Source organism: Sceloporus occidentalis, unplaced genomic scaffold (genome assembly GCF_023333645.1).
Source record: "Sceloporus occidentalis isolate IW3139 unplaced genomic scaffold, rSceOcc1.0.p SCAF_7, whole genome shotgun sequence".
NCBI classification, from domain to species: domain Eukaryota; kingdom Metazoa; phylum Chordata; class Lepidosauria; order Squamata; family Phrynosomatidae; genus Sceloporus; species Sceloporus occidentalis.
In genome coordinates this window covers 28,045,020-28,069,949 of record NW_028316987.1, presented here as the reverse complement: position 1 = coordinate 28,069,949, position 24,930 = coordinate 28,045,020, and the positions used below count along the sequence as shown (strand labels likewise).

At 39.9% G+C, this 24,930-nt stretch overlaps 1 protein-coding gene across 4 annotated transcripts in view; it reads right to left on the bottom strand.

Annotated features, from left to right (window-relative positions):
* SUN3 (Sad1 and UNC84 domain containing 3) overlaps window positions 1–24,930 on the bottom strand; it is a 149,536-nt gene that overhangs the window by 108,115 nt on the left and 16,491 nt on the right. For all 4 annotated transcript variants that reach the window (XM_089532491.1, XM_089532490.1, XM_089532489.1 and 1 more), the window contains exons 3-4: window positions 12,616–12,713; window positions 2,730–2,808 (exon numbers count right to left, since the gene is read on the bottom strand). In XM_089532491.1, the coding sequence (XP_089388617.1) occupies window positions 2,730–2,808; window positions 12,616–12,713 (177 nt within the window). The remainder of the gene's footprint in view (window positions 1–2,729; window positions 2,809–12,615; window positions 12,714–24,930) is intronic.

Sequence of the window (24,930 nt, the reverse complement as noted above, 5' to 3'; positions counted from 1 at the left end):
TTATGGCCTCCAGAATAAATGAGTTTATTTTGGAATACATTGATCCTGACCAAGTGGGCTTCATGCCGGGCAGACACCTAGCAGACCCAGTGCACAGGGTACTCAGTATCATCCACCATTCCAACCAGTCAAAGATTCCTCTAACCTTACTTTCGCTTGATGCTTTGAAACCCTTTGACAGGTTCGAATAGCCATTTCCTTTGGGGGTCTTCAAAGGAATGGATTTGGAGATTGCTTCATAGGAGCACTTTGCCTTATCTATGAGAAATCTGAGGTGATAGTGTTGGTCAATGGCCTTGATTCAACATCTTTTGCATTTTCCAGGGGCACCAGACAAGGATGCCCATTGTCACCCCTCCTATTTGCACTGACAATAGAGTCCTTGGCTAACATAATTTAGCACAATGCTGCTATCACTGGCCTTTGCATCATCAACCAACACCATATGCTGAGGATCTGTTGATTTTTTTTTATCACGCCCAGAATGATTATTTCTGTCTCTAAAAAGGACAATTTAGTCCTTTGGTAGTTATTCAGGTCTAAAACTTTAATAAATCCACATTAATGGCTCTAAACACAGCAAAAATCCTGGCAGGACCTAATGGGCTTGCAACTTCGTCCCTCAGGTTTTTCTATTTGGGAATAATCATGACGAAAGACACCCAGCAGCTCATACCCCAAAATTTTAACCCAGTAGACACATGGATACTACATAAATCTAAAGAATTGAAAGCTTTAAATCTTTCCATCCTTGGCAGGATTGCATTAGACAAGATGTTCATGATCTCTTGACTCTTTTTCCTGTTTCAAACAATCCCACTGACTCCTCCCCAATCGAGATTCAAGAAATGGCAAAATTAATTGATCAATTTATTTTCAATAAAAAGAGACCTAGATTTCCCAAATCCACTAGACACATCACTTCCAAGAACGGTGGTCTGGCAGTCCCAGATATTGCACTATATTTCCAGGCTTTCCAACTCAGCCAAACTATTCAGTTAATTAAGGACACCAGTGCTAGCAGATGGATAAATCTAGAAGTTTATAATATGAAGTCCACTGAATTTACTTGCCAGTTTTATCTAGCTCTCTACTCATCTGCCATAAATGGAAACGCATACTAGCTCTGGACCATTCCGCCATTAAACCTTTATTTTATTTTATTTTATTTTTTTGCATCCTCTGCCACTTAGATGCTCACTTCCCACTAGTAAGGATATTGAGAAGATGTGGAGTCTACTGCACCTTAGACTTGTTCTCTGGTGGTTTACCACAACCCACGACTACCATAAAAATTTCCCTACAACAAACTAACATTATCTGTTTCAAGTACATCAAACTGCTTCCTTTGCATCACACCTAGGCTCAGCAGAATCTCCATGTCCACTCTCCTTTTTTGAAAACTTTTGTTTGTACTCTACATCTCATACTAAAGGGGTGGTGGCAGTTATCTACAAACTTGGATTACATGTATGGGAAAAGCCAACATATGCACTCATTTTGGCAAGGAGAATTGAAAACCACAATTTCAGGCACTGCATGGGGTCATATTTGGTCTTCAACCCCATACAAATCCCATTCAGTGAGGGAGAATCTGTGAGGGAGAATACTTTGAAAACCATTCATAGGTGGCATCTCACATCTGTAACACTGTCTAAAATGGTTAAAATGCTCTCTCCAGATTGCTGGAAGGGTTATAAATCTATAGGCTCTTATATGCATATGTGGATTGAATGTCCTAAAGTGAGAAAATTCTGGGATGCAGTTCTTTATCAAATTTCATGTATCACTGATCAAACTGTAAATTTCTATCCAATTTTGCTTTTGCTTTCTATACAGTCAGCCCTTTCCTTACGTGCGGAATCTGTTCTGGACACCACCACTACCACCACCACATATGCCCACATGCCATTGAAAACAATGGGGTGCATGCACCATTCATTTAATTGTACCGCGGCTTCAGCATAAGCTGAAAGCCGCATAAGGGAAGTCCGCATATGGTGCAGGCTGACTGTATTTATTAAAAGTAATTCTAACTTAAAACATAGCAAACTGATAATTTTTCTTATTACTGCTGACAGAGTAGAAGTAGCCAAATATTGGAAATCAGGTGACCTCTCCATTGAGAACTGGTGGTCTAGAATTTGGGGTATGTGATTGATGGAGAAACTGTCTGCTACAACAAGGTTTTGCATTGGACACAAAAGGACTGACACATTTCAAGAAGACTGAATATTAATTGACTATGTTAATCATCACTCCCACTGGATCGAACATCCTGCTTCACAGATGGATCTTTGGATGGACATTCTACACCCTGACAAACCAGACTCTCTGGCTCTTGCTGGAAAAAAAATTTTTTTTTTATTCTGCTGCAGAATAACTATTCATCAGATAAATAATCTTGGCCCTTGTAGTTAGCTGTTGTTGTCACTGTTCTACAGACTTTATGTGTTTTATTGTAAAAACGCAATAAAAATTTAATTAGAAAAAATGCTAGCACCATACAATTACTGTTGTTCCTCTAAGGCTGTCTTGCTCAATATATTACTTTCTTAAATTATTTCTAATACACACTACAGAGATATCAAAACTGAAAAATAAATTATAAGTAATGCTAATTGGAGAAGCAATATTCTTACATTTCTATTTAGAAGAAAAAATATAATTTGAACAGTTTGCTGTATTTTCTAGTTCATTCTTTAGAAAAGATTATTCTTCAAGTTTACCTTAAGATGCTGTAGACCAGGCAAGATGAAGCTTTTACACTTAGCACTGTCAAGTTCCAAATCAGCCTGACTATACTTTCTGGGAAATACACACAAAAGAACAATTAAATAATATTTTACAGTTATATGACTTTATAAAGTACATGTTAGGCAGAATTGTGTCATTTGTTGAAATTTGGTTAATTTTTTCAGGGGATAAAATTAATTTGCTGGCAACTGTTCTAGGAAATTACCGTATACATATACTCAACTATAGGTCGACCTCATGTATAAGTCAAGGGCAGGTTTTGGAGCCAAAATTATGGATTTTGATATGGCCCTTGGATACTTTGAGGGTAAAATTTAGGGGCATGTAATGAAGGATGTAAAGGACAAAGCAAAGAAATACAATACCAAAAAACCTACAGGCATAGTATTTGTGTTCATACTAAATGCTGGATGGATAAGAGTATAGAGTGCTTCCAGATCAGATCAAACTTTTTCGTTAACCAGGGGATAGTTACATATACATATATGAGTTAAAGTACAGTACTTATATTGACCTGTGGATAAGTCGACTCAGGTTTTTTGGGTCAATTTTTAACTTAAATTTCTAGACTTATACATGAGTATATACAGCAGAAAAAAATTGAATGAGTTTAATTTTTGCTGAATCGCAATTTATAGAGTTCCAAAGAATACCTCTACCAAATTAGAAAATTCTGCAGCATCCTGATCCAACACACACACACCTTTTTTCTTTTTGTTTCTTTTTCTTTCTTTTTTTTTAAATTTTTTGTCTAAGAATGCCAGTCATTCCCTTGCATGGATGCAATAACATGTTTTATCCTTTCCCTGGTCTTTTAAAGGTCTTTTAAAAAAAACCTGAAGTGGCTAAATGGTCAGTTCCTGTTTTGAAAAATGTTCCTTACAAACCTTTAATAGGTGGCACAAAAACTTTGTTATTAATTTGAGTTGTTGAGGGCTGACTTGTGAAGAACAGGTTGCATACCTTAACTGTGGTTCTTTGAGTGCTTATCTGTGAACTCACATACTGGGGTGTTCTGCCTCTGCTATACAAGCTATCCACAATTGGAGATGGGAGCTTTGAGGTGGAAGTGTCATTCAACAAAACAAAAAAGGTTGTAAAACCCCCAAATTTATTATACAACATTTAACAAACCTTTACCCACACTCATGAGATCAGAAGTTTATTTCAAACTGGAGAGTAAGACAGCCCTACCAAAGGCGGCATCTGATCTGGCCCTGGTGTCCAGCCTATAGTGGGAAATAAAAGTTAATGGCTGGGACTAGACAGCAACTCTGCAAAGATCCTCTAGAGAAACACCAGTCAGAAATGTTGAAAAGGCAACTATCATCCATATAGAATGGGCCTCAATTAGAGGAAGAGATTCTTTCTTCACTATCTCATAGGCCAGATAGATTGTCAAGGCTACCCAACTCAAGAAATGCTGTGGCAGTACTGGTCCACCCAATTTAAAAGTGGAGTAGCACACAAAGAGCCTAGTCATATGCCTCGAAGGCGGCATATTGTTTGTGTAGGAAGCAACAGCTCTTCACACATCTAGAGCACTAGGAAGGGACCACAAGGGTCATCCAGTCCAACCCCTTGCTATGCAGGAACTCTCAGTCAAAGCATCCCCGACAGATGGCCATCCAGCCTCTGTAGAAAGACCTCCAAGGAGGAAGACTTCACCACATTCCAAGGAAGTGTGTTCCAGGGTCGAACAGCCCTTAGTATCAGGAAGTTCCTCCTAATGTTGAGGTGGAATCTCTTTTCCTGCACTTTGCATCCATTGTTCTATGTCCTGTTCTCTGGAGCAGCAGAAAACATGCTTGCTCCCTCCTCAATATGGCATCCCTTTAAGTATTTAAACAGGGCTATCATATCACCTCTTAACCTTATCTTCTCCAGGCTAAACATCCTGAGCTCCCTAAGTCGTTCCTCATAGGGCATGGTTTCAAGACCCTTCACCACTTTAGTCGCCCTCCTTTGGACACGCTCCAGTTTTTCAATATCCTTTTTGAATTGTGGTGCCGAGAACTGGACACAGTATTCCAGGCGGGGCCTGACCAAAGCAGAATATAGTGGCACTATTATTTCTCTTGACCTAGACAGTATACTACTATTAATGCAGCCTAAAATCGTATTGGCCTTTTTAGCTGCCACATCGCACTGTTGACTCATGTTCAACTTGTGATCTACCTGAACTCCTAGATCCCTTTCACATGTAGTCTCATTCAGCCAGGTGTCCCCCAGCCTATATCAATGCATTTCGTTTTTCCACCCTAAGTGCAGTACCTTACATTTCTCCATGTTGAAATTCATTTTGTTAGCTTTGGCCCAGCTTCCTAGCCAATTCAGGTCATTTTGAATTTTGATCCTGTCTTAGCTACTCCTCCTAATTTGGTGTCATCTGCAAATTTGCTAAGTATGCCCCCAATTCTGTCATCCAAGTCACTAATAAAAATGTTGAATAGCACTGAGCCCAGGACAAACCCTGTGGTATCCCACTGGTCACTTCTCTCCAGGATGAAAAGAAGCCACTGTTGAGTACCCTTTGGGTTTGCACGGTCAACCAATTACTAATCCATGTAACAGTTACTTTGTCTAGCCCACATTTTACCAGCCTGTTTGCAAGAATGTAATGGGGAACCTTGTCAAAGGTCTTAATGAAATCAAAATATACAGTCCACCCTTCTCTTACGCAGGGGATCTGTTCTGGACTCCTCCCCCAGCATAAGAGAAAAAACACGGATGCTCAAGCCCCATTCAAACGAATGGGGCTTGTGCCCACAACGACCCAGAGATGGCGCGCGGGGAGCATGCCACAGGAGCACGCCCCATTCATGCGAATGGGATGCGCCGCCCCTTGCGCCCCGAGCACTCCCACAAGCTTTGAGCATAACGTGGGCGCACTGTATTATATCTACAGCATTCCCTTCATCTACCAAGCTGGTAATTTTATCAAAAAAAGAGATCAGATTAGTCTGGCATGACTTGTTTTTCTGAAATCCATGTTGACTTTTTGTGATTATGGAATTGCCTTCTAGATGTTCACAGACTCTCTGTTTAATGATCTGCTCCAGAATTTTCCTGGTATTGACGTCAGACTAACTGGACGATAATTGTTGGGATCCTCTTTTTTCCCCTTTTTGAAGATGGGGACAACATTTGCCCTCCTCCAGTCTGCTGGCACTTGTCCTGTTCTCTGGGAGTTCTCAAAGATTATTGCCAATGGTTCCGATATTACATTTGCCAGCTCTTTTGCCAGCTCTTGGATGTAGTTCATCTGGTCCTGGAGACTTATATTCCTGTACTATTCCTGTACTATCTCTTTGCTTATTCTGAAATTCCTCTTTTCTGTCCTCTGCTCCATTATCCTCAGGTTGAGTTCCCTTTGCCTTTTCTGAGAAGACTGAGGCAAAGAAGGTGTTGAATAATTCTGTCTTTTCTCTGTCCCCTGTTAGCATTTTGCCATCTTCTGCACGCAGTGGCCCTACCGTTTCCTTCTTCTTCCTTTTGTTGCGGACATATCCAGAAAAGCCCTTTTTGTTGTTCTTAACCTCTCTAGCAAGCCTGAGTTCATTCTGTGCTTTAGCTTTTCTGACTTTACCCCTACATGTGCTAGCTATTTGTTTGAATTCCTCTGGTGATTTCCCCATTTTTCCATTTCTTGTACATGTTCCATTTAAAAATTAGCTCAGTTGAATGTTCCTTAGTCATCCATCCTGGTTTCTTGAGACACCCATTTTTCATTTTCCTCACTGGAACTGTTTTAATTTTGCCTTCAGTATCTCCCTTTTGACAAACTCCCATCCATCTTGGACTCCCTTCTCTTTTAATATACCTGACCATGGGATTCTCCCCAGCATTTCTGTAAATGTATTGAAATCAGCTCTCCTAAAGTCTAGAATATGTGTCTGACTATGCCTGGCTTCTCCTTTCCACTGTATAACAAACTCCAGGAGAACATGGTCACTTCCACCTAATGATCCCACCACTTGCACCCTATTAACCAGGTCATCCTAGATGGTTAGAATCAGATGTAAAATAGCTGACCCCCTTGCTGCCTCTTCCACCTTTTGGACAATCAAGTTCAGACACTGGCCTCTGAGTGAAGCCAGGTAAAATAATATCTTGGTTCAAGTGGAATGCCAAAACCACCCTGTGTAAGAAGAGCAAAGAATATCTTTGCCACAGTGAAAATGGAGATAGGGAGGATAGACTCTTAGAACACGAAGTTCACTTGCCCTTCTGGCAGAAGTTACCACAACTAAGAAGGCCATCTTACAGATAAGTAGACATGGGTCACAAGACACCATGGGTTCAAATGGTCTACGCAACAATTAGAACATCATTTTGAGGCTCCAAGCTGAAGTCGTTCCCAATACTGGAGGATGTAAATTCACATAGCCTTTAAGGAAACAATGAATCAGGAGGGTCTGAAAACAAGATGAGAAGCCCTGCTCCTGCCAGTGGAAGAAGATAGCCAACAGGTAGCAGTGCAGTGATGACAGAGAAAGTCCCATTTCCACAAGGGAAAGGAGGCACTTGACAATGTGTTCAGAACTTGTTTGGTATGGTGAAAATCCTTTTGATGACAGGAAGACTATGAACCTGTTCCACTTGTACAAGTACGACCTCCATGTGGAAGGTCAATGTGCCACTTCCAAGACCTGCAGAATGGAGTCATATTGAGGAGGGAGCAAGCTTGTTTTCTGCTGCTCCAGAAAACAAGACCCGGAACAATGGATGCAACCTCAACATTAGGAGGAACTTCCTGACAGTAAGGGCTGTTTGACAGTGGAACACACTCCCTCGGAGTGTAGTAGAGTCTCCTTCCCTGGAGATCTTTAAACAGAGGCTAGATGGCCATCTGTCGAGGATGCTTAGATTGAGAGTTCCTGCATGGCAGGGGTTGGACTGGATGGCCCTTGTGGTCTCTTCCAACTCTATGATTCTATGAGTCAAGTAAGTTAATTAGGCTTGAATCCTCCAAGCTGTCAGGAGCAGGGTTTCTAGGTCCGGATGTTGAACCTGACTGTTGTGTATTGTGAGGAGATTTGGCCACAACTGAAATCAGAGATATGTCTGTTGACACAGGTGAAATAGGGTCATGAACCAAGGCTGCCTCAGCCACCAAGGCTTCCAACATGTGCACCTCAGTCTCGAAGAGAAGCACCTGATGCTATGGCTAAAAGAGTTTGGCTCAGTAAAAAGGGCATGCCCATACAGTGCGCCCACATTATACTTAGCTGCATTATACGCAGCTTTCAGCATATGCTGATAGCTGCGAGGGAGCCGCAAGCGAGTGTGCAGGGTGCAAGGGGCAGCACATCCCATTCATCTGAATGGGGTGCGCATCTAAGGTGCGCATGCACCGCTGCACGAGCCTCATTACTTTCAATGGGGCTCGAGCATACGCCTTTTTTTTTACGTGGGGGGGGGGGGCGGAACAGATCCCCACATAAAAAAAAAGGGTGGACTGTATAAACATTGGTTGGATTCAACCACCATCCCAGTGAGCAATGGATGTCTTGCCATCATGAGCATCATGCTGGGTGGAACCCAAAATGGATGAAAAACATTGGGGCATCATCAAGGCAGTCACTGTGGTGTTCAAAGCCATATGGCCGAGAAGTATCTAGGCTCATTGAGCCAGGAGATGCCAAGATTTCCAACAGTGTAGGACAATTTGAACAAAATCTGTCCTCTAGCTCTGGCTGTAGTGGAGTTCAGAACTGCCCCTATTGTAGGGAGCCGTGGTGGTGCAATGGTTAAATGCGGGTACTGCAACCATAATGTTGTAAATTTGATCCTAGAGAAGAGCCTCAAGGTCCACTTATCCTTTCATTGGTCGATAAAATGAGTAGCCAGCTTGTTGGGAGCAATTGACTTACACATTATTAACACATTATTAACCACTTAGGGAGTGCTAGTTCACTGAGAAGCAGTATAGAAATGTACTTGCTATTGTTATGAAACAATAGGTGGAAGCTATTGTAGTTGACTACAAGTCCCAGAGATTTGAGGAGAAGGCAGGTGTGCTTGATGTGCCATTCCAGTTGTGATTCACTGGTGCAACAAGGAGCCAGTCATCCATATATGGGAAAATTACAATCTCTCCCTGTCTCAACCAGGCTACAACCACTGATAAGCACTTTCTGAAAGTTCTTGGTGCTGTGGACAGTCCTAACAGTAGAACACGGAACAGGAAGGCTATCCCTCCACTGCAATGTGATGAAAATATGCAGTCCAAGTTAAAACCCTGCATCCAGCAACAGTAGAAATGACAACAAAGTGTTTGTAGACACTCTATGAGTTGAGTCCTCTGAAATCCTGGATGGGACTGCCTTGATGCCCCACTGATTTTGACCACTTCAAGCTTGTTCCCTGAATGTTTTTGATCCACTTTGGGTGGATTTGTTAGAAGAAAAATCCCCAGTGTGTTGCAGTGGCAGGGACAGGTTCAATGGCACCTTTCTCCAGAAAGGATGAAATTTACTGAAGAAGAATGTTGTAAAGAGTGTTGAGGAACATCCCTGTTGGGGAAATATCTTTGAATTTCATAGAATCATAGAGCCGGAAGAGACCGCAAGGGCCATCCAGTCCAACCCCCTGCCATGCAGGAAATCCAGATCAAAGCATCCCCGTCAGATGGCCATCCAGCCTCCGTTTGAAGACCTCCAAGGAGTGAGGACTCCACTACACTCTGAGAAAGTGTGTTCCATTGTCGAACATCCCTTACTGTCAGGAAGTTCCTCCTAATGTTGAGGTGGAATCTCTTTTCCTGTAGCTTGCATCCATTGCTCCGGGTTCTAGTCTCTGGAGCAGCAGAAAACAAGCTTGCTCCCTCCTCAATATGACATCCCTTCAAGAATTTAAACAGGGCTATCATATCACCTCTTAACCAGCACTTCTCCAGGCTAAACATCCCCAGCTCCCTAAGCTGTTTCTCATAGGGCATGGTTTCCAGACCCTTCACCATTGTAGTCACCCTCCTTTGGACACGCTCCAGTTTCGCAACATTCTTTTTAAATTGTGGTGCCCAAAACTGGACACAATATTCCAGATGGGGCCTGAACAGAGTGGAATATAGTGGCACTACAGTTCTCAAAATGTCCTGGGCAGCAGGACATTTGTGTAAGTCCTCTGTGGTCAGCTACAGTCCTGGGCAATAGGGGGGATTATTATCAGCTACAGTCCTCATAATGTCATGTGTAGAGTCTTTACCTAGAGTCCTCATGAAAAAACACGCTTTGTTGATCTACATCTAGAGGAACACTGGCACTCAGATCTGTTATGGATTGGTAAACAAGATCTTGAGGAGGAGGATGAAGAAACTGGAACAGCCCATTGGTGTTGAGGAGGAGAACGAATTGGAGAAGGCCATACATCCTTGAGCATGCCATACATAAATAACTACTTGCTCCTGTTGAGAGGCCCCTTGAGTGCCAAACGGGACCACTGGTGTGGTCAAATCCAAGATCTACCTATCTGTGTTAGATGGGGCTACACTCCCCCTGAAACCTTAGGTTCATAGTTTGCAAGTACTTCTGGATTCAGCGCTGAGCCTTGAAGCCCAGGTATCAGTGGTTACCAGGATTGCCTTTGCACAGCTAAAACTCATGCAACAGCTGCACCCATTCCTGGAGAAGTCAGATCTGGCCATGGTGGTACATGGCTTGGTTACATATTAGTTAGTCACCTTGAGTCCCTGTACTGGGAGGAATTGGAACAATATTCAGAGATTCAGTAGCTGGTCACATTGGAGGCTCCTCTGATATCATTGCACTTGGGCAAGTCAACACCACAGAGTTATCGCGACTGTCCATAGGAAGGGCCTCTGTTTTACTTGAACCCTTGTCTTTCCTTTTCTTTTGTCTCTAATTTTCAGACAGGTGAGCAGAAGTTAGCTTAGTCTCCAGTGAATGGTCTGGTGTCACAGGAATGGTCTCCTAGGTGGTCCAGTGTAACATTCAACCCTGATATTTTGGAGGCATTCAAACCCGAGGTAGTGGTACTGATGCCCTCAAATCCACAGTCAGAACCACAGAAGATTTATCTCATTTAACTGACTGAGCAAGATTGGCATCAGCAAGCCATTTTGCTGATCAATGTATGCCTGAATCTTTGGGCCCAGAGTCAACTTAGGTGGACTGAGAAGGTTTCAAAGTGTTAAAGAAATCTCAGGAACCAAGACTTTCTCTCACTAAGTTACAGGTCTGACGAAGCAAGGTGACAAGAGGACCCAGAAAAATGTGCTGAGAATTCAACGTTTATTCCAAATGCCAGCAAAGGAAAAATTTCCCCTGTGGAATTCAAAGTTCCAAAAACTGAGGCCCAGAAGCAAAGAAAATGGCTGTTCATATAGGTAATTACAACAATGAGGTCCCTAACAATGTATTCTATTGGCTGGTTCAAAGTGCAAACGTACAAAAACGTACCAAAACCAGGACACAGAACTGTGAATACATTAAAATATATTTTTGATTCATTTAGAATCTTCCATCACTCTATCACTCTATGTGTTATTTCCCCCGTTAAGGATGTTCTTCCTAATTGTTTTGGCTTTCAAACCAAGCTAGTTGCCTTAATGCTTGCAAAGGTCAACTTGTTCTCTAAACATCTTACTGCAAATCCTGTTCAGCACTTTTCTCTCACACACACACACACAACCTTGACTCCAGAAAGCTCTTTTCTACATCCACAGTACAGCCATTTCTATAAACCTATAGTAGGAATGTTAATATTAAAAATTCATCTGTCTCAAAAGCTTGCTCACACAGAAGAGCTTTCAAACAGGACTTGCAGTTCTTGCATGCCTGAGGTGTAAAAGCCTTGCAATATGGGCACATGTGAACACTATGCACTTCACCAGACATAAAAGGCAAGGTGCATTATCATCCCTGCCCAATAATTTATCCCCACAATCCAAATGCCTCTTAAAGGAGGATGAGGACAACATCGAAATCCAAATAAACTGTCCACGCCAAACTGAGCTTATTCAAAGTGGGAATAATGGAGCAAAGCAAAGAATAGTCAACTGTTCCAAATCAGTCCATCACAGAGAGATGAAAAGAGACGTAGTTGAACAATGTGAAGTTAAAAACCATTAAGAGAAAGCAAAAATACTCAGACAGAGGTTCATTTGATGCCATTCACATGGCAGGAAAAAAAAAGAAACTAAGGTAAATGAGTGGGAACAGGAAGGGATATTGCTGAAATGGGTGGAGCTACCATCAAAAAGTTAACATTTCTAGTCCAGAAGATTCCAAAGATCTACTGCACAGGTGCAGAACACCCCAGCGTGTGAGTCACAGAGACCATGAAGAAGTATTACATTTTGCCCACCTCATAAATTACTGATACATTAATGAAAATTGTTGGAATATACAGTGGGTCCTTCCCTTACAAGGAGGATCCATTCTGGACACCACCATCCCCACATAAGGGGGGAAATGCATATGCTTGAGCCCCATTAAAAACAATGGGGCCCGTGCAACAGCACCTGCACCACAGGCACACATGCCATTGTTTCCTCCCGGCCGTAGCTTCAGCATAAGCTGAGAGCCACATATGGCGCAGGCGCACTGTATTTTGCAATTTGGTTTACTAAATCCTAACAATAGGAAAACTTACTCTTATAGTGGTAACCAAACTTGGAAAGTTATCCCTTATTTCTGTGGTGTGTGTGTATATAATTGAATGCTGATCCTTTGAATGTTCACTCAGAAGTTGGACTTATCTGTGATGGATTAAGAGAGAGATGGTGGAAACCCTAACCCTCCACAGTCACAGAATCCAGCCCACTGAAACAAATGAGACTCAGTTTACTTGGGTTTGCGCTAACCCATTACAATTAACAGACACTGGACTTACTCTTGGACAGGCATGGGACCTGTTCATTTCTCCGTTTACGACTGAAAAGAGGGTGATTGTTTGTATAGCTACGAGGTGATTTTTTTTCTTCAGATGAACTAGAAAATGAAAAAAAGAAAACATTGAAAGGTATGTATGAGCCTAAGAATTGCCTAAATAGTGACAATTAACAGATAATAGTTGGGAGGCAATACAGATCTCCTTCCCCCCCCCCCCCCCCCATGTGAGGTGAAGCAAACACTTTGAAAGCCTTCACTGAAAGCCTATTCAAATCCACAGGTTTCATCCATCATTTAAGTTATAACCTGTCTTTCTCCTGGAGTGGGAGTCAAGGCAGCTTACAGTTTTTTATTTATTGAATATAAATTATTGAATTTATATCCCACCTTTCTTCCAAGATGGGATTCAAAGCAGCTTACAATAATTTAAAAAGATAAAACTAAAGAAATAATTTAAAAAGTTTAAAAAATTAAATAATATTAAAACATTAGACCTTAAGTTAAAAATAGCATAAAATAAAATTAAAACACATAAATTAGAACATTACAAAATTAATATTAAAACATTAGAATTACAGCCATCAAATTCAACCTTTGTTCAATGCAGCAACTGTCTACCTCGTCTTTCAAGTTTGCTTATATCATACTTCTGTTAAACAACAATTGTTAAGATAATCATTCATATTCATTACTAGTAGCTTTTCATTTCAGTTTCCTCGTATTTCCTTCCCACTGTGATACATCTGTATTCTGTAATGGTTGGAGGACACCCTGAAATGGGTTGCTCCTTACACTGATAAATAATAAATCAGGCTTGAAATACATTCTTAGTTAATTAACCTGCTTCCAGTCTGAGAAGGCCACAGTGGACACTATAAAAGAACACTCCTCAAAACCCCTAGAAACATGGGACTAAGGTTTTGACTTGGAAACAGTAACCAAGAATTATCATGACATACTAGTATGTCAATGCAATGCAAAACCCGATCCAGGAGCAAGAAGCAATCTCTCCAAGGAAGAAAGGCTATTTTCTAGCTATTGCAGAACACAAATATATCAAAGCAAATTCCCATGTTCCTTTTTCCTGCAGCGTAGGAGGATAAACCTGCATAGGATATCCAAAAGTGATACTCAAAAAGCAAGGGTCTCTTCCTGCTGATGTTAATAAGTGCCACTGTGATGCAAATAATAAAAAATTGAAACCTTCAGTTTATAAATTCTCTATTCCTGACCTGGACTTGCAAGCCTGAATCTCCATCATTTGGAAACAGGAGACTCACCTAGGCAATTGGCAACTCTTTCCTCCTCACATGAGTGGTGTAGCTGTTGCGTGGTGACATGTATATCATTACGTTCAAATAATATCCCATGTACTTCCTTTTAATATCTCTTCAGTTCTTTATCTATCTACTACTTTCAGCTGTCTTTATCTCTATCTTGTTACTCTCCTAGTGGAGTAAATGTCTATCAATTGTCTTAAAGTTCTTTAAAAATATATTTATTTCACTTATATTATCCGTCCGTAGTAGTTTATAGAGTTGACTGTATTGTGATTTTTTAATCAATCCTTTATAAAGTATTTCTACTCTTCAAATAAAATTACAGCATATTTTTTCTTTCATGAAATTAACCAGCGGTTCCCAGGTTTTACAAAAATCTTGTTTCGTCTTGTTTTTCTTCATCATTGTTAAATTGTCCATTTCCATGTACTCGCACAATTTTAACAACCATTGATTTAAATTCGGGATTTCCTTATTTTTTCACATACTAGCATAGACTATCTTGGCGGCACAAACCATATAAAATATTAATTTACCATATTTCCGTTCCAATTGCTCTTACTCTATCATACTCAGTAAATATAACTTCAATATAATTTACTTGTAATATTTCTAACATTGTTTTATGAATAACTGTCCAAAACCTTTTTTGCTTCTTTGCATGTCCACCAACAATGGTAACAGGAACCCACCTCCATTTCACACTTCCAACAGACATTTTTACATTTTTTATCCATCTTAGCCAGTACTTGTGGTGTCAAATGCCATCTATATTGCATTTTTACTAAATTTTCTCTTAAGCCATAATTATTTGTATACTTCATTCGTTTCTTCCAGTTTCTTTCCCATTGAGATAAAGCAATACTTTGTCCCATGTCTTTTGTCCAATCAATCATACATTTTTTAATCACTTCTTAGTCTAAATCCCGCTGGAGCAAGATCTTATACAAACGAGAAATTTCATGTTTTCCTTCTTCTTTGATTATTTTCTCCATTTCCACATCTCCTTTCCCAATTCCTTCTGTTCTTTTATCCATCAAGAATCTTTCTTTTAGTCTTCTATATAAAAACCAACTACATTTAAATCCTTCATTATTTAATTCCAATTCGGTTTTTAATTTTCTCTGACCCTCTTCCATTTTTGTAATATCCTCATATGTAGGCCATTTTTCACAACATTTTTTCGTTTTTAAAGTGTGCCTCGTTAATTGATGTCCATAGTGGTATCTTGTTAAACCAATTATCTTTAAGTTTCTGCCACACGTGTAATAATGATCTTATATAGTGATTGTTTACTTCTCAATTGGCTTTGTTTTTATCATATAGCAAGTATCCATGAAGGCCGAATATCAAATCTGCACTTTCCAAATTAGTTATCTTATTTTTCTTGAGTCTCATCCAGTCTAATATCCAACTCATTACCGATGCTTCATAATACATTTTAAAATTTGGCAATGCCACTCCCCCTCTTTCTATAGCATCAGTTAGAAGTTTCATTCTTATTCTGGACTTTCTGTTATTCCAAATAAAGTTAGTAAGATCCTTGTTCCATGTTTTAAAGGGAATTTTGTTTGTAATAATTGGTAAATTTTGATATAAATAAATCATCTTGGGTAATATCATCATTTTGATCACCGAAATTTTCCCCAGCCAAGAAATTCTTAATGTATTCCATCTATTCATTTCACTTTTCACCTTCCTCCATACTCTCTCATAGTTATTCTTGTATAATTCTACATTTTCCGTTGTTACTTCAATTCCCAAGTACATAACTTTTTCTGTCAACTGGAATCCTGTTTTGTCCCTAATCTCTTGTTTATCCTTTTCTAACAGATTCATTGCTAACATTTGGGTTTTGCCTCTATTAACTTTAAAACCTGAAACTTCTCCGAATTCTTCTAACTTGTTTATAAGCAAGTCTAGATCTTCTGTCGGATTACTTAAAGAGATCGCTAGGTCATCTGTGAATACACTCACTTTATATTCCCATCCTTTAATTTTCACTCCTTTGATCTTCTTTTCCTCTCTTATTTGCAATAATAATATTTCAAAAGTTAGTAGGAACAATAGTGGAGAGAGCTGACAGCCTTGACACATTCCAGATTGTATATTAAAATTCTTTGTCTTAGATCCATTTATTATTATGTTTGCTTCTTGTTTGTTATATATTTTGTCTATCCATGTTATGAAATTTGTGCCAATTTCCATTTTCTTTAGTACTTCTTTTATAAACACCCAGCTTACTTTGTCAAAAGCCTTCTTGGCGTCAAAAAATATTAATTGTAGAGGTTTATCAATGTTTTTTACATGGTATTCAATTAGGTTTAATATATAATCACATAAGATTCCTTTTAATCTATCGGCCACAATTGACATAAATATCTTATAATCACAATTTAAAAGCGATATGGGCCTATAATTTGCTGCTTCCATTATGTCCTTATTTTCTTTGGGTATGACTGTTAAATTTGAGAATATACATGTTGGAGGTATATCTTCTTCTATAATTCCATTCATTATTTTCAATAATGGTTTAAGTATCGGCTGTAAAAAAAGATTTATAAAATTCTATGGGGAATCCGTCTGGACCTGGAGCTTTCCCTGGTTTTCCATGTTTGATTGCTAATATTAATTCTTCTACTGTTACAGGTTTATTTAATTTTTCTCTTTGTTCTTCTGATAATTTCATTATCTTACATCTGTCGAGGAAATGTGTGATTTTTTTTTAATTTTTTTATTTTAGTTACTAGATTGGTCTTTGTATAAATTTTGAAAGAAGCTTCGGCACATTTGCTGTATTTTGTTTGTTTCTGTTGTTAATTGATCTCCCATTTTTATTTTTGTAATTGTTCTTTTGCTCTTTCTTTCCTTAGTAAATATGCTAACATCTTTCCAGGCTTGTTTGCATTTTCAAAAGAATTTTGCTTGGTATATCTTATTTTTCTTTCTATCTCTTCTATTGTAATTTGTGATAACTGTTTTTGTAGAATTTGAATCTTTTTTATTTTGTCTTCATCACTGGGGTTAATTTTAGAGTTTTCTCTCTTTAAAATTTCAATTTTTAACTTGTAGACCATTTTTTCCTTGTTCTTTTTAATTTCAGTAACTTTTTAAATCCAATATCCTCTCATCACTGCCTTAAAAGAATCCCATACAATTCCGATTCGGTACTTCCTTCTCCAGGTTTTCCTTAAAGAAAAATTCAATTTCTTCTATACTGTTTCATCTATTAATTTTTGATTTTTCAATAGATTCACATTAAGTCTCCAATGAAATTCTTTTTTACCTGATTCCATCTTCATCATCACAGAATTATGGTCTGACCACATTTTGAGTAATATTTCAAATTTATTAACTCTTGAGCAAAGATGGGAAGATGTTAGGAAAAAATCAATCCTTGACCAGGATTTAGAATCATAGAATCATAGAATCGTAGAGTTGGAAGAGACCACTAGGGCCATCCAGTCCAACCCCCTGCCATGCAGGAAATCCAAATCAAAGCATCCCTGACAGATGGCCATCCAGCCTCTCTTTAAAGACCTCCAAGGAAGGAGACTCTATCACCCTCTGAGGGAGTGCGTTCCACTGTCGAACAGCCCTTACTGTCAGGAAGTTCCTCCTAATGTTGAGATGGAATCTCTTTACCTGCACTTTGCATCCATTGCTTCAGGTCCTAGTCTCTGGAGCAGCAGAAAACAAGCTTGTTCCCTCCTCAATATGACATCCCTTCAAATATTTAAACAGGGCTATCATATCACCTCTTAACCTTCTTTTCTCCAGGCTAAACATCCCCAGCTCCCTAAGTCATTCCTCATAGGGCATGGTTTCCAGACCCCTCACCATTTTTGTCGCCCTCCTTTGGACACGCCCCAGTTTCTCAATGTCCTTTTTGAATTGTGGTGCCCAGAACTGGACACAATACAGTGCGTCCTCGCCTTATGCGGGGGATCCGTTCAGGATCCCTCCGCGTAAGGTGAATTCGGCCTATGCTCGAGCCCCATTGGAAACAATGGAGTTTGTGCCCGGCGGTGCGGGCGCGAGCGGGGCACAACGGGCGCGCGCGCCCATTTATTGAATGGGTCGCGCCGCCCCTTCGCCCCGCACGCGCGCCGCAGCTTTAGCACGTACACTCAAGTCCGCGTATGGTGCGCCCGCGTATGGCGTGGGCGCACTGTATTCTAGGTGGGGCCTGACCAAAGCAGAATACAGTGGCACTATTACTTCTCTTGATCTAGACACTATATTTTATTGATGCAGCCTAAAATTGCATTGGCCTTTTTAGCTGCCGCATCACACTGTTCTCTCATGTTCAACTTGTGGTCTACTTGGACTCCTAGATCCCTTTCACACGTAGTTTCATTCAGCCAGGTGTCCCCAATCCTATATTTGTGCATTTTATTTTTCCACCCTAAGTGCAATACCTTACATTTCTCCATGTTGAATTTCATTTTGTTAGCTTTGGCCCAGCTTTCTAGTCTATTCAGGTCATTTTGAATCTTGATCCTGTCCTCGGGGGTATTAGCTATTCCTCCTAATTTGGTGTCATCTGCAAATTTGATAAGTATGCTCCCAATTCTGTCATCCAGGTCACTGATAAAGATGTTGAATAACACTGGGCCCAGGACAGAGCCCTGTGGGACCCCACTGGTCACTTCTCTCCAGGATGAAAAGTTGCCATTGTTGAGCACCCTTTGGGTTCGGCCGGTCAACCAGTTACAAATCCATGTAACAGTTACCTTGTCTAGTCCACATATTACAAGCTTGTTTGCAAGAATGTCATGGAAAACCTTGTCAAAGGCCTTACTAAAATCAAGATATACTATATCCACAGCATTCCCTTCATCTACCAAGCTGGTAATTTTATCAAAGAAAGAGATTAGATTTGTCTGGCATGACTTGTTTCTCTGAAACCCATGTTGAGTTTTTGTGATTATGGAATTGCCTTCTAAATGTTCACAGACTCTCTGTTTAACGATCTGCTCCAGAATCTTTCCTGGGATTGATGTCAGACTAAGTGGACGATAATTGTTGGGATCCTCTTTTTTTCCCTTTTTGAAAATGGGGACAACGTTTGCCCTCCTCCAGTCTGCTGGCACTTCTCTTATTCTCCAGGACTTCTCAAAGATTATTGCCAATGGCTCCTATATTACATTTGCCAGTTCTTTTAATACCCTTGGATGGAGTTCATCTGGTCTTGGAGACTTAGGCCTATTACAGATTGCCAAAATAAAACTGCTTCGGGTCTCTTTGGAGGTATGCTATTTAAATGATGCATGGGTCCTAAGAGTCCGGAGGTCACGCCAAAGCCACACTACATTCCTAAGCACTGGATTGCAGCTTTGGTGCAGCTTCCAGATTCTTCGAATGCATGCATCATTTAAACAGCATACCTCCAAAGAGACCCGAAGCAGCTTTATTTTGGCAGTCTGTAACAGGCCTTAAATTCATTTAGATTAACAAGGTGTTCCTCTACTATCTCTTTACTTATTCTGTGCTGAAATTTCCCTATTCTGTCCTCTGCTCCATTATCCTCAGGTTGAGCACCCTTTTCCTTTTTTGAGAAGACTGAGGCAAAGAAGGTGTTGAGTAATTCTGCTTTTTCTCTGTCCCCTGTTAACATTTTGCCATCCTCTTGAAGCAGTGGCCCTACCATTTCCTTTTTCTTACTTTTGCTACGGACATATCCAAAAAAGCCCTTTTTGTTGTCTTTAACCTCTCTAGCAAGCCTGAGTTCATTCTGTGCTTTAGCTTTTCTGACTTTACCCCTACACATGCATGCTATTTCTTTGAATTCCTTTTTCGTGATTTTCCCCTTTTTCCATTTCATATACATGCTCCGTTTAAAAGTTAGCTCAGTTGAAAGTTCCTTAGTCATCCATCCTGGTTTCTTGAGACACCTCCCATTTTTCTTTCTCACTGGAACTGTTTGAAATTGTACCTTCAGTATCTCCGTATTGAGAAAGTCCCATCCGTCCTGAACTCCTTTATCTTTTAGTATTTCTGACCACGGGATCGCCCTCAATACTTCTCTAAGTTTACTGAAATTTGCTCTCCTAAAGTCTAGAATGTGTGTCTGACTATGCCTGGTTTCTCCTTTCCACTGTATAACAAACTCCAGGAGAACATGGTCACTTCCACCTAAGGATCCCACCACTTGCATCCCATTAACCAAGTCATCCTTGTTGGTTAGGATCAGATCTAAAATAGCTGACCCCCTTGTTGCCTCTTCCACCTTTTGGACAATGAAATTGTCTTCCAGGCAAGTGAGGAATTTGCTAGACCTTGAGGATTTTGCTGAGTTTGACTTCCAGCAAATATCAGGATAGTTGAAGTCACCCATCATTACTACATCTCTCCTTTCTGAGTGTGTGGTCATCTGTTCTAGAAAGGCATCATCCAATTCCTCAGTCTGACTTGGAGGTCTGTAGTAGACTCCCAGCATAACATCCTTGTTGTTTCCCTCCCCTTTAATTTTTATCCAGATGCTCTCCACCTGGCTGTCAGTATTGATGTCCTGGATCTCTTCACTGTGTAAATATCTCTGACATATAGTGCTATTCCTCCTCCTTTCCTGTTTGGCCTATTTCTCTTAAAAAGGTTATACCCCTCTATTTCCACATTCCACTTATAAGACTCATCCCACCAGGTTTCGGTGATGCCTATTATATCATATTTGCTTTGTTGTACTAGGAGTTCGAGTTCATCTTGCTTATTTTCCATGCTCTGTGCATTAGTGTAGAGACATCGCAGACCATGGGTCCCTTTTACTTGCTGCCTGTGCAAGTTTTTTTGCCTCCTACTGTTGGGTCCTTGCACTTTTTTTCTTGTTTCCTCTATGTCAGTTTGACTATTTTCGCCATCCCTTTCGCCTTCCTTAATATTGTCTCCCTTCCCCTCGGAACTCAGTTTAAAGCCCTCCTGATCAAGTTCTTGAGACTGTTGGCAAAAACATTTCTTCCAACTGGCGTGAGATGCAACCCATATGTTGCAAGAAGTCCCTCCTCATGGAACCGCAGCCCATGATCGAATAATCCAAATCCTTCTCGGCAGCCCCATCTGCGGAGCCAGTTGTTCACATCCGCTATTTTCCTCTCCCTTCCTGGACCATGACCTTCGACTGACAGAAGAGACGAGATGACAGCCTGTGAATCCATTCCTTTCAGCTTCCTACCAAGCGCCTCGTAATCCCTTTTGATGTCCTGAAGGCTGTGTCTTGCAGTATCATTAGTTCCCACGTGGACCAAAAGGAAGGAGTATTTGTCAGTAGGCTTGACCAGTCTTGTCAGCCTTTATGTCGATTCGAGAAGAACGTAAAGTCCTTAGAATTGCCATATTTAAAACGCCATGTATCCTGAATTTCCATGATTTCCATCATTTTAAAAAATGCCTTTTCCTTGATTTTTCTTAATTTTAAGATTCGAGTATCTATCCTTTAAGGGGTCTCTTACACCATTCCAGTCCCCCATAAATATTAAGTTTTCTTGATCTAGGCCTTTTAATTCATTCAAAAATCTTTTATAAAAATTTCCTTTCTTTTCCAATGGTCCATAGATCCCTATAGAAATATATTTATTTCTTGTGTTTTCACTTCAATTATTACAAAGTTTCCTTTCGGGTCACATTTTATTTCTTGAGCTTCATGTTTAGTATTTACATATATTACTACTCCTTTTCTTTTGGTGTCAGCTGCAGAGATAAATTCTTGGCCTAATTTGGGATTCCTTAAGTGTTTCATATCTTTTTCTTATTCTTGTTTCTTCAAGATAAATAATGTCCAATTTTTGTTTCTGTAATGTATGAAGTATTTTCTTCCGTTTTTGCGGTGTGTTCATTCCTTGAACATTCCAAGTTAAAATTTTGATTTGATTCATTTTCCGTTGTCTTAACAAATTCTATTTAATTACCTTATATTATCTTTTCTTCAATTATTTAGTCTCTTCCTTCTTCTAAATCTTCTATCGTCTCCTTTTCTTCTTATATTTCTTTGCCTTCCTCTCCACCTACCTCTTCTTCTCCTTCTGTTCCCTGCAGTTTTTCCCCCCTTCTTCGTCTTCCTCTCCACTTCTTTCCTTTTGGTGATCTTCTTCTTGTATCTTATCTTCTTCTCTTGTTTTCTTTTCCTCTTTCTTACTACTTCTTGTTTCCATGTGCGTTGATTGTATTCTCAATCTTCTTTCTCTCTTGGGCTTACGTTCTTCTTCTTGGTCTCTGCCTGCTTCCTGTTGATTGTTTCTCTTTGCACTTCTATTCCTTTGTCTGTATTGGTCTAGGAATTGTTTTTTTGATCTGTTTTGAATCTGTTATTTTATTGTGCAGCAGCCTAGGTTTTCTCAGTTCTAGAGTTTCTATTTCATCAATATTGTTCATGTTTGGAGTGTTGGGATATAATGATGATAACTGTTTTAGTGTGTTTTAAGAGTATTTTATTATTGTTAGCCGCCTCAATCTGCTTGGAGAGGCAGTGTACAAATTATTATTATTATTATTAAATGTAATTCTCACTGTTCTTTTTTAAAATGTCTTTGTAACTTAATCACCTATATAAAGAGCTCCACCTTCCAAAAAGTGCCTTTTGTGTTGAGATCCAATCCAGGATTCCTCTGTAGAAGTTGGTTTTTATCTTTAACCAATTATTCATTAAAGTTTTGCATATAAAATGGTGTCCAAACTCTTTATGCACTTTAGCTTTTTCATACTGTAAGTACGCATGCAAGCCAAACCAGAGGTTAAAACCTTCCAGGTTCAGTAATTTTCTAGTTTTCTCCAGTCAGAGAAAACTAGGCTAGGGTGTTTGCTTGATAATAAAGATCTGAATCTCAAAGATTATGATATCCATTCATCCTGGTCTTCCATTTAACACTTTCTTTTTGCCTTCTCATAGGAAGTTCTTTAGTTCTTCATGCCAGATATCAAAGGGTTTGTTCTTTGTGATTATAGGTAAGTTGGAAAATAAGAAGTTGAATTTAGGGAATGCTGACATCTTTATTGTTGCTATTCTGCCCGAGAAAGATAATTTACAGTTTGACCATTTTTCTAAGTTTTTTTTATACTTCTAATACTGCAATAAAAAGTAAAGAGGGATAAGAGGCAGGTTGTCTCATTCCCTTTTGAATTTTGACTGAAATTAGTTCTTTCTCCATTTATGATCAGTTGTGCCAGTTGTTCTTTATATATATATATTGGATCCGATTTAAGACTTTAGCTCCTACACCCATTCTTTCAAATATCCCTAACATGCATTTCCATTTCATGTTACCAAAGGCTTTTTCTAATCAACAAAAAACATTGTCAGTTGTTTACTGGTATATATTTTTCATAGTATTCAATGATGTCTACCATGACTCTGATGTTCCCTTTCATATGTCTAGATGGTAAAAAGCCATCTTCGTATATTACCACCTTTAAAATATTTTTTTAGTCTTTCTGTTAAGATGTAGGTATAGATTTTGACTTCCAATTGCAACGGTGAAGTGAATGGAGGTGCAGGGTGAGAGTTTGTCCTGGCTTCCATTCCATTCCAGGTATCCCTGCAGTCCAGGAGTCAATTACAGGTTACCCCCACCAGATAAAGGTGAAGGGGGAATTAGGAGCTTGTCAGGGGCTCTCGACAAACCGCTTGTGAGCTCCGAAACTGTGGAGCTGTAGAGTCAGAAAATCCATGCAAGCCAAGGAGCAGCCTATGCTGGGGATAAGGTAGCCTTAAGGGCAACAGCTTTGCCATCAGCTTTTTAATATAACATACATGTTGTTAAGGAGACACTGCTACTATATAGACTGAAAGTTAAACCTCAGTTTTTATTACCTCTTTGTGACTGAAGTAAGTGTGAAAGCACCAATAATTTTGCCATTTAGAACTCAAACTTGAACAAGGAGTACAAAATTAATTAACTAGTGAATACCTCACAGAAGGAGAAAAACTTGACTTTTAGCTGTGCCATGTTTGGTAGATCTGTAGTTGATTGACAGACAGAACCCAAATGGTGCTAACCAACAGCCTTCTTCTTCATGGAGATAAGTGACAAGTGAGGTGTCACAGGTTTCTGTCCTGGGCCCAGTGCTATCAACATCTTTATCAATGACTTGGAAGAGTAGAGGGTATGCTTATCAAATTGGCAGATGTCAACAAATTAGGAGGGAAAATTACGAGGAGAGGATCAGAATTCAAAATGACCTAAACAGATTAAAGAATTGGGCCAAAACGTATTTCAACAGGGAGAAATGTAAGGCAGAAGAAAATGAAAGGCTCAGTTATAGGATAAGCGACACTTGGCTTGACAACAGTACATGTGAAAGGAATCTAGGAATCTTGGTAGACCAAAAGGTGAACATGAGTCAACAGTGTGATGCAGCAGCTAAAAAAAAACCAGTATGACCCTAGGCCACATCAATAAGAGTGTAGTGTCTTGCTTAAGAGAAGTAATAGTACCACTCTGTTCTGCTTTGATCCGACCTCACCTGGAACACTGTGTCCAATTCTGGACAACACAATTCAAGAAGGAAATGACTAGCTGGAGCACTCACAAGAGGTGGGTGACCAAAATGGTAAAAGGTGTCATGGACTGTCCTGGGCCTGACTTAGAGGCACAGTCAGAGGACTCAGAATCTGAAGACATGGAGGAGGCTGAGACAGGGGCAGATCTGGGGCTACCTAGATCAGCAGTCTCAGAAGAGGCTCAGGAAGCTGCAAAGGGAGAAACACACTCTATGGACTCTAGGATGCAGGTGCTAAGACCTATGGAGTGAAGGCAGGTCAAGGAGTCTTTGAGGCATTCTTCCAGGATAGAAGGAAGAGCTTCTAGGTTTCAGCTGAGAGAAGCTGAAGCCTTTTAAAAGACCTCCAGCTGCAGAGATTCTTTGCAGCTGGCAACTAGTCCTGCAGACTTGTTGTTCCTTGTTCTTGGATTCATGACTCTGGCTTTCTGACCTCTGGACTTGCCTTGTGATTACGGTCTTGCCTCTGTCCTTTGCTCTGACTGGTATTGTGTGACCTTTAGACTGGACTCTGGACTACTCCTTTGTACACTCCCCTGCTGTTG